Below are 14,186 nucleotides of genomic sequence, written 5' to 3' on the forward strand. Positions count from 1 at the left end.
TTTAAGCTATGGCTACTTTTTTAGCCATGAGATGGTAACTACTAGTTTATACTGCTTCAATAGAGGATTGGATGGATCCATGGAAGTAGATTTATCCATACCTGTTGTTATTACTTTTTAAATAGCATTATATGCATCTGAAAAGTCCCTAGCCCAAAGAGCTTGTTTTATAAAAACAAGACAAGACATAGAGAAATAACAGAAGAACAGGAGAGAAACACGAAAGCAAATGGGAAGAACATGCCATTATATCAATTACGCTTAGAACCCCAGAGGATATTGAGATGGGTGATGCCTCAAAAAACTTCAGGAAAAGTATGCTTGAGAAGTATATAGAGGAAGAAAGAGAAATGAACTTGGGGATGTATTCTGGGAGCCAATTTCAATTCAAGAGAGAATGAAGAGAGAAAGTTATTTTAGGGAACAAGGGTTTTTGATTGATGAAGGTAATATAGCTGAATGGATGATGGACACAGGTCAAAATAGGACTTAAGAGCAGAAAAATGGTGGGGGAGGAAGAGCCATAAGTGATTTGGAAGGTAAGATAAATATTGATTGGGTGGGTGGGTGAATCTGTAAGTGGATAGAAAAACAACATAGCGGTTTAAATGAGAGGTATCAAATGAACAGAACAAATATCAAGATAACATAATGCACAATTAGAGATATAATTGCAGTAATGAACATAAGAGAAGGCCCCAGAGATTTGTAGATGGCAATTAGGCATAAAAATGGATCAAACTATTGCTTGGAAAAATAGGCTCCCCACCCCAATAATGCCTTTCATATACACTGCATAAAAGTATGTAAATGACTATTGTTAGAGCATGCTGTTTGGGCATGGCAATTTACATGCTTAGAAAAAGATATTTTTATGTAGATAAATTGATTCATTGCATGATTGTTTTCCCTAAGTGTAACTAAACACTGTTTTTGAGAGCATATTACAATGCTTTTTCCATACAGTGAGGATCTGTGTCATGTACATCAAGTGCATACCTTAATACTGAACTAGGAACTTTGTAACATGATTTCCTAGTTTATGGAACTCTGTAATGTATGGTCGTGCATCAGCTCTTTATATGCAAATATCAAATTGTGGTGCTTCATAGGGCCATATTGCCATCCTCATTAAAAGATCCATTCAAGTAGTGAAGCAGGGTCCAAATTAGTATCACAGTTGGGATGCCACCAAATCTATTTCAACAGCAGCCATGCAAAGTCTATGTGAGGAAAATGAGTTTAAGAATCTATAGTGTACATATTGTATATGGATTGGAAACAGGTTCTATAAGTACAAGTGAATTATTTGTCTAAGAGAAAGTAGCACTGTATTACCTTTGGTCTTCCCTTATGTGTTTGTGTATGTCTCTGTGTGTGCATTCATGTATAAGTGCATGCTTATAAATTACCAGTATAATTGATATTGTGATGCATTTTCAAATAACTTTTTACCCACAGAGAATTGATTTCCTATGTTTTAGGATCAGGCAAGATTGGTCAACAAGCCAGTAATAAGTAGGACTTAATATGGTTGATAGCACAATCCGAAATACTCAAAAATAAATTCCATTGAATTTATTTATTTGTTTATCTAATTTGTCCCCACCCATCTCCTCCCATTGGGGGACTCTGGGCAGTTTACAACCCAGAGTCTGAGGCTGACTTCAATCATATGGAGGAAATACTGCATGGAAACTGCTAGAGGACCCAACCTAATGTTTGCATGGTGTCTCCTGCAATCCAGCAGTTATGCATTGTGAAAAGCAAACAAACTAATATTTGGGCAGTTATGAAGAATTAATGTCTATTTTTGATCCTCTGCCTTATAGCCAGAAGGAATAGGTCTGCTTCTGCATTGGGCTTTTTCTGTAGACTGTGCCTCATCTCCCCAAATGCTTCAAACATACCTTGGAACATATGCAGTGAGGACAATGCAAGTGAAAGACACAGTGGCATAAAGGGGCATTTGAGATGATTTGACCTCACAACAGTGTGCCAGAAATCATAGACAGATCATAGCCAAATATGAGACTGTAGCTTTAGATAGATTTTAGATTAATTGTTCCAATATTCTGAATACAAAAGGACATACTGTATTTACTGCTGACCAAAGCTAAAATGATATAGTGATGAAAATTCTGAATTTTGAGTTTAAAATAGAAATTACATTAAATCACAACTTAACCATATCAGAAATTGTAGTGTTTTACAGTAGGAAATCTGAAGGTAAGTTATGCATAACCATTACAATGGGTAGATTTATACTTCTGAAACATATTTTAGATCTTTTAAAAGTATTAAGTATGAAATTGTTTAATGATATCTAGTCCTTAGAAGTTTTCCTCATGTGTCATTCCTAAATAGCTACTGTATACCATAAATATTTTTCCACAGAAGTGAAATATCAGATTGTGAAATACATTGAAATGAAGGCTAGGTGTACTGCTGCCACCTCTCCAATGAAATAGTTTTTGAACTTGATCGTATACACCAGATGTAATGAACCTGCACTTATTTCTGAAAAACATAGTTCAACATCTTTGAATGTCTTAGGATCCTTGTAAATGTTTTAGAAATAAATGTGTAAACCTTGAATGACATGGAGTTTTGTTGACATACAGTGTCACTAATCTTCTATAACAGCTTAATAGATATGGCATATATGAACAACATTTGGCTCTGGAGAACAGGTATATAATCTGCTACACTTTCATCTTTTTACAACAAGGACCTAGATATAAAATGATAACGTATGTGAGCTAGTTTATCTGTCCCCCAAAGCTAAGTTAATTTATAGTTGTAATGCTACATTTCACTTTAGAACATGTACAATTTCCATTAATTTTAATGGGAAGAATATTTTTTAAAGGCTGCAAACAAAATGCACGCTCAACTAATAAAATGAAATTGCTTTGGACAGTCTTCCACGCCCTGACATCCTCCACAAGTGTTGGGATTACAACTTGTTGACCATACTGGCTGGTAATTCTGGAAGTAACAGACCTCAAATATCTGGAGAGTACCAGTTTGAAGAAGCCTGCTATAGAGATATGATATAGCCCAATTTTTGTTACGTGCTACAAGGAAAAGCTGAATAGATTCTCTTGTCAGGTTTTCCCCACTCTACTTATTAAAATATAAAAACTGAATTGTTAATATTTAAAACACGAATTAAATTCTCTCTCTCTCTCTCTCTCTCTCTCTGTGTGTCTGTGTATGTATAAAAATTCTTCACCCACAAAAAACTTAATTTTTATCATCAAATTAACTCCATATGAAAATTGTGATAAGACATTGTTTAACTATTCCCATAATGACCTTTTGAAAGAAAAGAATGCACCTATTTCTTAAGTTGAAAATCTGATTTCAAAAGTCTGAAATTCTCTAAGGTTCTATTTTATATTTTTTTTCAGAAAACGTAGTTGGATTCCTCAAACTGCTATCTGTTTCTTGTGATTCTTGAAAATGAAATGTTAGATGGCACTGCTGCAAAAACATTTCATATAGGGTTAAACTCTAGAAGCAACTATAAGTTGGCTCATGAAGAAAGATTAGTAAACTTATACTTCATTTTAATACATGCTTTACAATTTTAAGAGTTAAAGTTTTATTGTAATACATTCTGAGATTTTAAATCAGAAGCAGTGTGCAATTATTTTAAAAAAGTAAACGATTCTATTACTTTTTTAAACAAATATTTATATATTTATGGCTTCTGAAAAATAATCTTACATTATTAACACAACACACTCAGAATAAATGTTTCTTCCATACAGGAAACATGAACACCCAATCCTGAGACCAGCCTTTCTCAACCTAAGTGCCTTCCAGATGTGTGAATTGGTTTGGATCCAATCTTATCTTCCACAAATATTGCTAGAACTACATGCATTCTTTCTTGAAAAAAAATCAACTTTTGTTTTCCACACAAAAAATAAAAAATAAAATTGGTGATTTCCATAAATTATGCAAGAAGCAAGTTTACATTTAGTTGCTTCTTTTGCATATTTGAATCTGTTTCTAACAAGTATGGAAGGAGGCACACAGGACACTGCCTAAAGTCTCACTTCTAGTTCCCTCAGATATTGGCAGTGTTCATACATCTGTAAGCCCTTGTAGGTTAGAAACTTCCAATTCTGCACCTAATATAAATGCCTTTGCTTGAGTGTTCTTTGTAGAATAATCTATCTGATACAAAAACAAATACAAAACATAACTATTTCTCCAAATAAATAACTCATTAAAACTCCAAAACAATATCAAACTTGAACATGCACATAAACACAAAATATAGTTAGATATCAGAAGTAACAGAATTATTAAGATGACAACACAGTGGGAGGAATAATATAGAATGTCAAAAGAAGCTGTTGGGCTGCTCCTGTCCTTTGCTTGCTATATACTGGAGGACTTTGCTCTCCTTACGCCAGCTTTGCAAGAAGTATTTTTTAAAAAATAATGTTCTCATAGAACAATGTATTCACACATATGTAGAAAGCAAAGATTTGTTTCCAATATCAGCTGTTCAGCAAAGGACTGGAAAAGTTAGAGGATAAGACACAGAGCAACAGAGGGATGAACAGACAGACAGAGCAACAGAGATGAGTGCAGAATCTGAAAAAAAAGGCCAAGGGTTAGATGCATGCCGTCCTTCCACCAATCTTTGTTCCATTGCAAGAGTGGGGCTGTTTTAGGCCACAATCCTCAAGCTGCTTACTCAAGACTAGTAAGAGAAGCTCCAAGTCAGCTAATGAACCAACCAGCTGGCTCTAGTAATTACTGCCATATTTCAAACCAGCCTACATTATATAGAAATCTGTCATTTCAATCTTAAAAGCCATTTTTAGGGAAACGTGTCCCATTGATTTCTGTAGAATCTACAGACAAAACGGATTGTAGCCAGAATGCCACCCAGGTCTTCAGACTCACTGAGAAGATTTTGATACAAAGAGGTCTAACCTCTTGTCCCCAGCTGACATTTGACCTAAGCGTCGGTTTCAAGATTGAACCCATAGCTCTCTGCTTTCAGACACGTTTGACTGTTGCTGAAAATTGGTTGACAGACATTTGGCCTGACTTGAATGACAAAGGCAAGGAGGGCATAAAAGATAGTAATGGAGAAAGGGAGGAGGGAAAGGTGTACCACTGGGAATAAATGGAAAAACGAATTACCAAAGACATTTGTGTTGAGAATTCTGGATTTATAGTATATAGAGAGATAGATCTCTTATTTGCCCGGTTAGAGAATGGGGAACCTACAGTCCACAGATATTTTGGGTTCAACTTTCGTAACGGCCATCATTGACCAAGCTTGCTGGGACCAAGTGGAGTTGCAGTCTAATAATACCATATGGGCACCAGATTCCCCATTCCTAGCCTAGTCTGAAAGAAACCAGTACCAAGTGAGGAAAAAAAAATTGCAGTGGTTTGACAAAGGTTTTTAAAAATTGTGTTTGCTTCTGACTAGAATCTTTTCAGAAACCCCTCAAAAACTGTTGGTAATATACCTCAATCGTTTCTACGGACGTTTTTTGAAAGCTACTTGGAATGTTTATATAGCTGCTTCTTGGCGTGTTCAAGCTCATAGCAATAATCTGTTTTGCATTCTGCCATTACAGGAATCACAGGTAGAAATCTGCAGCTGTACCCGTGAATGGGCTAGGTAACATTATCTTCTCCATTGGAATGGGTTCTCAGGGATGAGACCAATCAGAACACAGGGCATGGAGAAGATTCTGATTTTCTGATGTGGCAGCAAATCACAGCCACCAAATTAATTTGCTGACGCTTTAAAATAATTCAGAAAGCAACTTTATTTTTTGGCAGTATATCAATTTGATTTCCCCAGGAACAGAAAATGAGCATTTAAAAAAAAAAAATGGCTTCAGTAAAGCATTAATAGGCTTGTTAGAAAGCAATGTGAGAATGCCTAAAAATCTAGGGACAGCTACATCCTCATCTCTTGCTGTCATTCCCTTATAATCATTTCAGTACAGTCATTCCATTCAAGCAAGGGATAAACTTCTTTTACACTACTAGTGGCTAGGATCAGGCCCTAAAAATAATCCATGAAACACTGAAATTTAGGATTAGGAATAACACATTGTATACCTTCTGTTACTCCTTTCAGCATACAAGCACACTTATTACATGCAAACACTTGAAGGTAAAACATGGCATGAGATTAGGACTGATACGCTCAAAGCTTGTATATCCTTCTTAAATGCAATCATATATGTGAAATATATTTTTCAAGCTAAGGAAAGCTACACAGATGCATTGACAAACATTGCTAGCCATGCAGGAGTAGAAAAACCTTACTCGCCTTTCACAGAACGTCCATACTTTTGCAAATATAAGGATATACAATCTCAGCACATATAAACAGCTCTTTTATATGTGCCTGATGGAGAACATCTGCTCTATTCAATTAAGATAAGGGCACCTGTTTTGCTATAGATATTCAAGCATGTAAGTATACAGTGCTCTAAAAATAACATAATGGAAAATAAGGAAGAAGAATAACAAAATATTAGAGTTCATTGAATAGGTTCTTAAATTTGAATTCTGGGGGTGTTATGTGTTTTTTTTTTTTTTCTATTCTCTTAGTTCTGTTTTCCTATTTCATAATGGTAGAAAAGATATATAAAAGATCCCCATATAGATTAACAAGCCTCTTCTATTACTCAGAGGGAGGAGTTATTAAGTTATGAACTAAGAATCCATAAATACTATCAATTATGTATCAATAGAGAAAGCTGTTCTCAGTACCTGCAATCAAACCCCTTTCAATATTCCAAGTTACATCTTTCAAATTTTACATTATTGTTACTTGGAGGTTGCATTTCAAAGAATAAAAATCTTTGTTCCTAAGTTCATGAAACATAATAGTCAGTTCTCCCAAATAAGGTAGCTTCCCAGAAAAAAATAGAGAAACTCCCATTCACCATCATTTCTCACAAAGTAGGAGACTGAAGTGAAATAAGTTAAAGATTTCAGTCAGTTTATTGTTTTGGATATATTATTCATTGTTACACTTAGCAAGTCCTTTTTATCAGTGATTGCATTTGGATGACACAGCATGGTCATGAATGCAGCATGAGAGCTTCTACTGAATAGAAGTAAGCCATCATACTGCCTTCAGATGACAGTTAAAAGCAAATTACTGGTCAGTGGTTTTCAACCACTCCTGTTGTGGGGAAGAAGCCCATTGGATAACTTCATGGCTAGGTCAGAGTTGGTTCTGCCCTCTCACTCAAATGCATGCTTCCATTCAATGGGTTGTACATTTGTGCAACTAAAGAAGCATCATTGTTAACAAGCAAAGAGCATAACACAATTTAGACAGCATGGAAGCTAGTCTTTTACTGCTCAATTCTCAGAAGAGGAGGACAACAACCTATAACAAAGCACATTCTGGGCATTATCCAGCAATGAATGCATAGCCAGGCAGCCAGGCAGACATATATCCCTCTAATTTTTCAAAAATGGCAATGCCTAGTTACATGTTTATTTTGTTTTGTATTTTCTCATACAAAGGTCCCACGTATCTGAGGACATTTTTTCTGTACTAGCTGTTCTTATGCATCCTGTCTTTCAGTCAGTGAAATCATAATTACAAGCATTCAGCAACAATGAATAGGAATGAAGAGATTTAGCTGATTCTGGATACAGTCAGGTGCAAGAAAATAAAATGAAACCAATAAATCAAAGACTAAAAAAAATCAAGGAGTATCTAAACATTAGGAATCTAAGCATGTGAATTTGTGCACCCTTTTTGAGAAGTAACATCAGCACTACCTACTTTCAAGCAAAGCTGCATAGGCTGTGATTTAAATCTTGTATTCAGGACCTTGGAAGGAAGGCAACAAGCCTGTAAACATCTCAACTTACTAGAAACTACCATGGCTTCTTATTTGGTAAAATTTGGTTTCTGTTACTGTTGAAACGTGTAACTGAGAAGATGCATCCTGTAGTGATTGCTACCCTACACAAAGACCTACACCTAAAAAATGGCAGATAACTAATACTGGATTTGTTCTTGTGACAATGCAGTGATTTCAGTGGAAGTTTGCAACAATACAGTCCATTCGAAATGAATGTAGCCTAAAGAGTAGTTTCATGTGTTCATAACTTAGATTCATGCTAGTAAACATGCACATGCAGAACATGCATGCCCACTCCAATGCAAGAGAATTACACATGCCAAGAACGTTAGGCACTTAGGCAATTACAATTGCATCCACATACAAGCTCACTTATGCTTTTAAGGCTTGTGCACACATTGTCTACCCAAAGTGGATGTCACCTGTCCTGTGGAAACTAGCTTCCCCAAGGAAGTCTCACTTACCTCTAGTGAATTAGCTCTTAGCTCAGCTTAGAGCTAGCATGCTGCTCTCTAAAGGTAAGCAAAGCAGTTTAACAAGGAGTAAATTTAATGTGTGCACAAGTCCTAAGGGATACACCTGCACTCAGATATACAGACAAATGTGTGACTGTTAAATGATTTGACTACGGAAATATCCTGAAAAGTAAAACAAATAAACAGGAACTAAACAGATAAAGAAATACAGACATTCTCATTTCACACACATACATACACTAAATTAAATTCTAACCCTATCGAATTGCGATAAAATATATTTGCAGAATCACTCACACATACAAGTACTGTACATAATCTGTTATATACTATAGACTGAAATCTTCTCAGTACATCACAAATACAGATTGTCAAGTTCTTTTAATAATTAGGAAATTCTGCGTTTCATGAAGAAAATTCTGGGGTTTCTCAAATCTCTTCTAAACTTTTTTTTTTTCAATGCTGTATTTTTAATGGCCTAATTTTTACCTAAACGAGCAGCAGTGCCACAGGCTGATTTCACATAAGATTCGGGTGGATTAATTTATATTTGTTCTTTTTCAGTTTTGCAAATTTATAAGTTTGTTTTGTCCTATATTCATTTTAATCTATATTCAAAGAAATCTGAATAAACATTCATACTGAAGTCCATACTGAAAAGTGTGATTTCACACAATATGAATTTAAAAGACTATTTATTTCAAATTATGCATTCTAAAGATATTTTAACCTAAAATACACAAATGAATTTTAGTCCTGTTTTGAGCCAAAATCTATGTTGCATAATTTAGGACACTGAAAATCTGAAATACAAGTATTGCAATCTGCATGTTAGTTTGGGAGATGCAGACTGGAGCATGTTATAGCAGAATTTGCAAAGAATACTAATTCAAACATTCCTAGCTATAAGTACCTTTTTTGCTAAGCATAGTCAATTAATAGGTTTTACTTGGGGGAAGATGTGCAATGCAGCTGTTGAAGGATAACAAAGAAAAGTGCACATTTTCCAAGAACACTCTGTTAGAAAGGTTTCCAAAAGGCATTGCTCCAGATGCAGGTCTGAATGGAGTATTAATGGCTTCATTAGCATGCCTTGCAGATCCAACAGTGGAACTATAGCACAGTCAAGGATATGTCTGTGTGTTGTGGTGGGGGTGGGGCAGATATACTTCCAATTATTAAAAATGGAGATTACAACACTGGGAAATTTTTCACAGTGGATGTATTTACAGGAGGAAAATGATCAAGACTGCATGCCATAACAGCTAGAAATTATAGTCCAACAGTTAGAGGGCAACAGGTTGGGGAAGGCTGGTATATGAAAAGGTATTTATGAATTATATAGAAAGTTTCCTTAAAAGTGAACTGAGTACTTTCAGGAATTGATCTATTATTTCTATGGAAAAATAGAGCACGTTAGTATTGTAAGCAACTTTCTAATGCTGGAAAATCCTTATCTGTTGCACGTGTCTCCCATTTTCCATCAGGGAGATCCTAGGCATTCTCACATCTGGATCTTAATTCAATCCAATCCATTTTTTGGAACATTGATGCTCTGGACAGCTGTTTCGTTCATTTGTCTGCTTATTCCCAGTCTCATCAAAATCTTTCTACTAGATCACTTGGTAGCAAACTGTCATTAGTGTACAATAATTCCTTGTCATCAGTTTTTATAATTTTCTGTGGTTTTGATCTGCAATGTTTCAAAGGTCCTACAACTGTCTTGATATATTCTAGTTTTAGATTTCATGTTGAAGGTTCTGAAAGATATAATTATTTTAGAACTATCTTTACATGTTTTGTTCATGTTTTTTTACTGGTGCCATTGGAAGTTAATTGGGAATCAATGGGAAATCAGAGAAACATATACAAACTGGAACCGTGAAGCAGATGGAAAGCTGCATTCCTTACCTGGCTTTGTTTTCGTATTTTTATATTCTATGAATCAAGTATAGTTCTGCACTTATATGGCAAAAATAAGAAAAGCTATGGCCAGATCTCCATATAAGATTCAGTGAATAACTCAGTTTGAGATGAGAGAAATAATCTAAGTTTTATGATGAATTGAAGGCTAACCGTGGGCTTATTCCTCTGTTTCTGGACATTCTTTCCACTATTTCAGGACCAGATATTCATAAATATTCCCTCTTTATACTCTTCCTGAAAGCACTGTTTTTAACTTTCTCAGATTTACTGTAGCTTTTCTGATCTTCATACAGCAATATTTCTTAAAATACATTAGATGGAACACCAGTGTATCCCGAATAACTTGAAGGTGTTCCATAACTAGTCCCCAAATCCAAGCGAAGTATTTTATGGCGTTTGGATCCATTCAGTTTCACTAGTCATAAAAGTTCTCTGTTCATGAATAAAGAAGAAAAGTTGACAGTTTTCTTCTCAGGCATCACACTGAAACTATTTGGAAAGAAATGACTAATGACTTAATAAGTTACCATAGAATATAAGATTTAAAAGACTCTGACAACCATTTTCCTTCAATATATATTTTTTGAAAGATAATTTTCAGTACTTTAAATATGTCCAAATATTGAAATAGGCTGAAGGTGACACTGATTTTACAATTCTTTAAAAAATGTCACTTTATCACTTGATATAATATGCTGTGAAATATAAGCTCATATATCCCATTAAGATTTGTAATTGCTGTAAAGGAATTTTTTAAAAATAGATTTTGAAGCATGTTTATTCATTCCCTCTTTTTTAAAGATAAAATGTCAAAGATGCAGCTTATTTAAAAATGTTTTTCTATGGTCCTGAAAACTTTAAGAAACACTATCTTCCGCTATAGTGAAATTTATGTTTGGCTGAAAAATGCTTTAATGCATGCACACGTGCACACACATGCACATACACACGTGTGCACACACACCGTCACATACATTCACTGATCACATAACTGACTCTTCTACCCTTGCCTTCCACTTCTCTGGTGATTAAATGCTTCCCAATCCAATTGGAGCTGCATGGCAAAGTCCCAGATGGACTTCACGTAGCGTTCCTATCTAATGCATCCATCACCTTTCATGACAAAGTAATTAATGCCAAGAAAGGCTCATTTTATAAAAATCTGTTACTCTTTGCAACAATTTTTGGAGATCTGTCACAGACTAATTTATTCTGTTAGTATAGGCTATATGCTATCATATGATATCTGACTTTGGAATCAAGTTAAAATCTAGTATTGTGTAGGCCATATAGAAATTTTCCTTTTCTTCTTCCCTCCACCCACCATTCCAGTTTGTGCAGAGCAAGCCAGCATACAGGCACACAAGACAGATTTGTTCAGGCTCACAAACCATGAGCAAAGCAAACTTTCATGGTAGGAAGAACAAAGGAATGATGCAATTGATATGTGAGGAGGGAAACTTTTCAATTTGATCTGCAAAAAACAGTGCCTATTTGTTGGGTGGCTGGGTGGGTTGCCACAGAGCAAGGTTATTTCTGAAGGTACAAATTGATATAAAGGACCATCCATTCTCTTATTCTATAGGATTATGTGCAATATGATTTCAAACATTTCAGAACAAACTCCATCTTTAATTGATGGCAAATTATCGGTGCATCAGATATTGTGCAAAAAAAAAATAAAAGAAATTCAAAATGAATTACTTAATAACAAATGTTAGAATTAAAGCAAAGATTAAAAGAGAAACTTCAAACATGCCAGGTAATAAAAAGACATATGCAAAATTCTTAGGGCCTGTATAGTAGAAGGGTATTCTTTAGAGGTAAAGTGGAACCAATATCAATGTCATCTGTAACACTTCAAAGATACTTGGTGAGGGGAAGAAGGATAGCCCTAGTCAGCTTTTCGGCTCTATAAATGACTGTTTAACTTGATCAATCTCTGCTGTCCTATATTTAACCAACATTAATTAAATATCAGTATTAGTGTACTGTACTAATATTTAGAAAACACACTCAATACTCCCAGAGATCCATAAACTCCTTCCCTCATTTTTTTTAGAAGTTCTTTAAAGACACTTTTATTTTACTGGGCCTTCAAACCTAGTTAGGATTACTGGAGTCTATCTTGGGGGAGGATCCATTTATTATTTGTTTCATTGTATATTGTATTGCTACTTTTTAAAAATAATTCAATTTATTCTTATGGTTGCTTTTTTATATATTAACATGTAACCTGCCCAGAGTCTGTTGATTTGGGTGGGCTGTCAATACCTGCACAACCAATCAATCTCCCATTTCACATATCTTCCCTGCTAAATAATGTGGCTGTCCTATGGGGAATGGAACATATGTGTGATGAATCTAATTTATTTGATCTTAGTTCCACATCAGAATTTTATGTAGAATGGAAATTGTAAATATTATTGGTGTGTTATAATAAAATAATGGATTCTGCCAAACATAATTCCTTCTGTTTATGATGATGAATTATATCCATTTCATCACTATAGCTGAAGTTTCTCAGGATCTCTATAGGTATCCATATTGAAGCAATGCCAAATAATGAACAAGTCACATGGATAACTTTTGCAAATATTACCTTAGCCAGAATTAAACTGGATCTAATGGTCTTTGTAAGATTTGGAGTAATTCCTCCTCCCATGAAATTTTTTTTTTCATATATAATTGGATGACAAATAATATGATTGTATTTAGTGCATAAAATGTATTATAGAAAGTTAGCTTAGTTGTGAGGTTTTGTGGATTTAAGATTGAAGAAAAGAACTTGAGAAAATAAAAGTCTTGGTAATTTTTTTTTCCATATCTGGTTCCCACTATTCCACCTCGAAAGAGTTGCCCTATAATTCTCTGTGAAGTGGCAAGTATTTCAGTGCCCTGGGAAATTTAACATAGTTTTGGAAAATCAGTGGTGACTATTTCTACAACTTCCTAGGACAGAAACTTGCTCATTGCGCATTCACTCCACAAACTTTTCATTGATTTTTCTACTATACAGTTTTTATTCATGCCAGGCTGATTATGGGGGAAAGAAAACAATGCAACAGTCAGAAAATCCTCAAAGTTGTTCTAAAACATAAAGAAACAAGCATAAAAAAAATAGAACAAAATAAGCAATCCTTAAAAAAAAACTTTAAATAAAAAGGGAGGGAGAAAGAAGGGAAGAGAATAAAAAAGAAGAGATTAAAAAACCCAGAAGAGACAAATGAATATTAAGAGCAGGCACATTCATGGACAGACGCCAGCTACTTACGGTCACCTCGGTGATTGCTATATCAACAATGCTACCCACAACAATCAAGGCGTCAAATGTATTCCATGCATCACAGAAATAGTGCTGCATGTGTCAGGGAAACCAAAAAGAAGAAGAAGAGAAAGAAAGAAAGAAAGAAAAAAAGAAAACAAAGAGGAGAGAGAAGGAAAAAGGGTATAAAAAACCCAAAGAAAAATCAAAATAAATAAAGCATGAAAGAGGGAGAGAAGAGAAAAAATAAGGAAAGAAAGAGGTTATGTGGGCATAGTAAAAACTCTCTTACCACTCTACAGTACTGGTTGCTCATACCTCTGTAACATGATGGAGGGTAGCAATAAAAAGCCTGGTTAGTTAGAAAGTTACACTCAAACATGTCTGGTTTTGTTTTGTTTCATCTTTTGGGGAGGGAAAAAAGCACAGACACCCCAATCTCTGTGCACTTTCACCGGTCACGGTTGTGACCGGTGAAAAGAGAGGAGGTCTTCAAACCTCCTCCTTTTTCCCCCCTGGGAGAAGGACGACGGCAAGGTCAATAAAAGCATGACTACAGGGAAGAAAACATAAACCAGAAAAAAAAGAGAAGGTAACAAGTAAAGAAGAAGAGGAGGAGGATTTGGTGGC

At 35.1% G+C, this 14,186-nt stretch overlaps 1 protein-coding gene across 1 annotated transcript in view; it reads right to left on the reverse strand.

Annotated features, from left to right (window-relative positions):
• CACNA1C (calcium voltage-gated channel subunit alpha1 C) overlaps window positions 1-14,186 on the reverse strand; it is a 506,884-nt gene that overhangs the window by 44,337 nt on the left and 448,361 nt on the right. Inside the window, exon 31 of the mRNA XM_063309210.1 lies at window positions 13,566-13,649. Coding sequence (XP_063165280.1) covers window positions 13,566-13,649 — 84 coding nt within the window. The remainder of the gene's footprint in view (window positions 1-13,565; window positions 13,650-14,186) is intronic.

This window comes from Candoia aspera, chromosome 7 (genome assembly GCF_035149785.1).
Source record: "Candoia aspera isolate rCanAsp1 chromosome 7, rCanAsp1.hap2, whole genome shotgun sequence".
NCBI lineage: Eukaryota > Metazoa > Chordata > Lepidosauria > Squamata > Boidae > Candoia > Candoia aspera.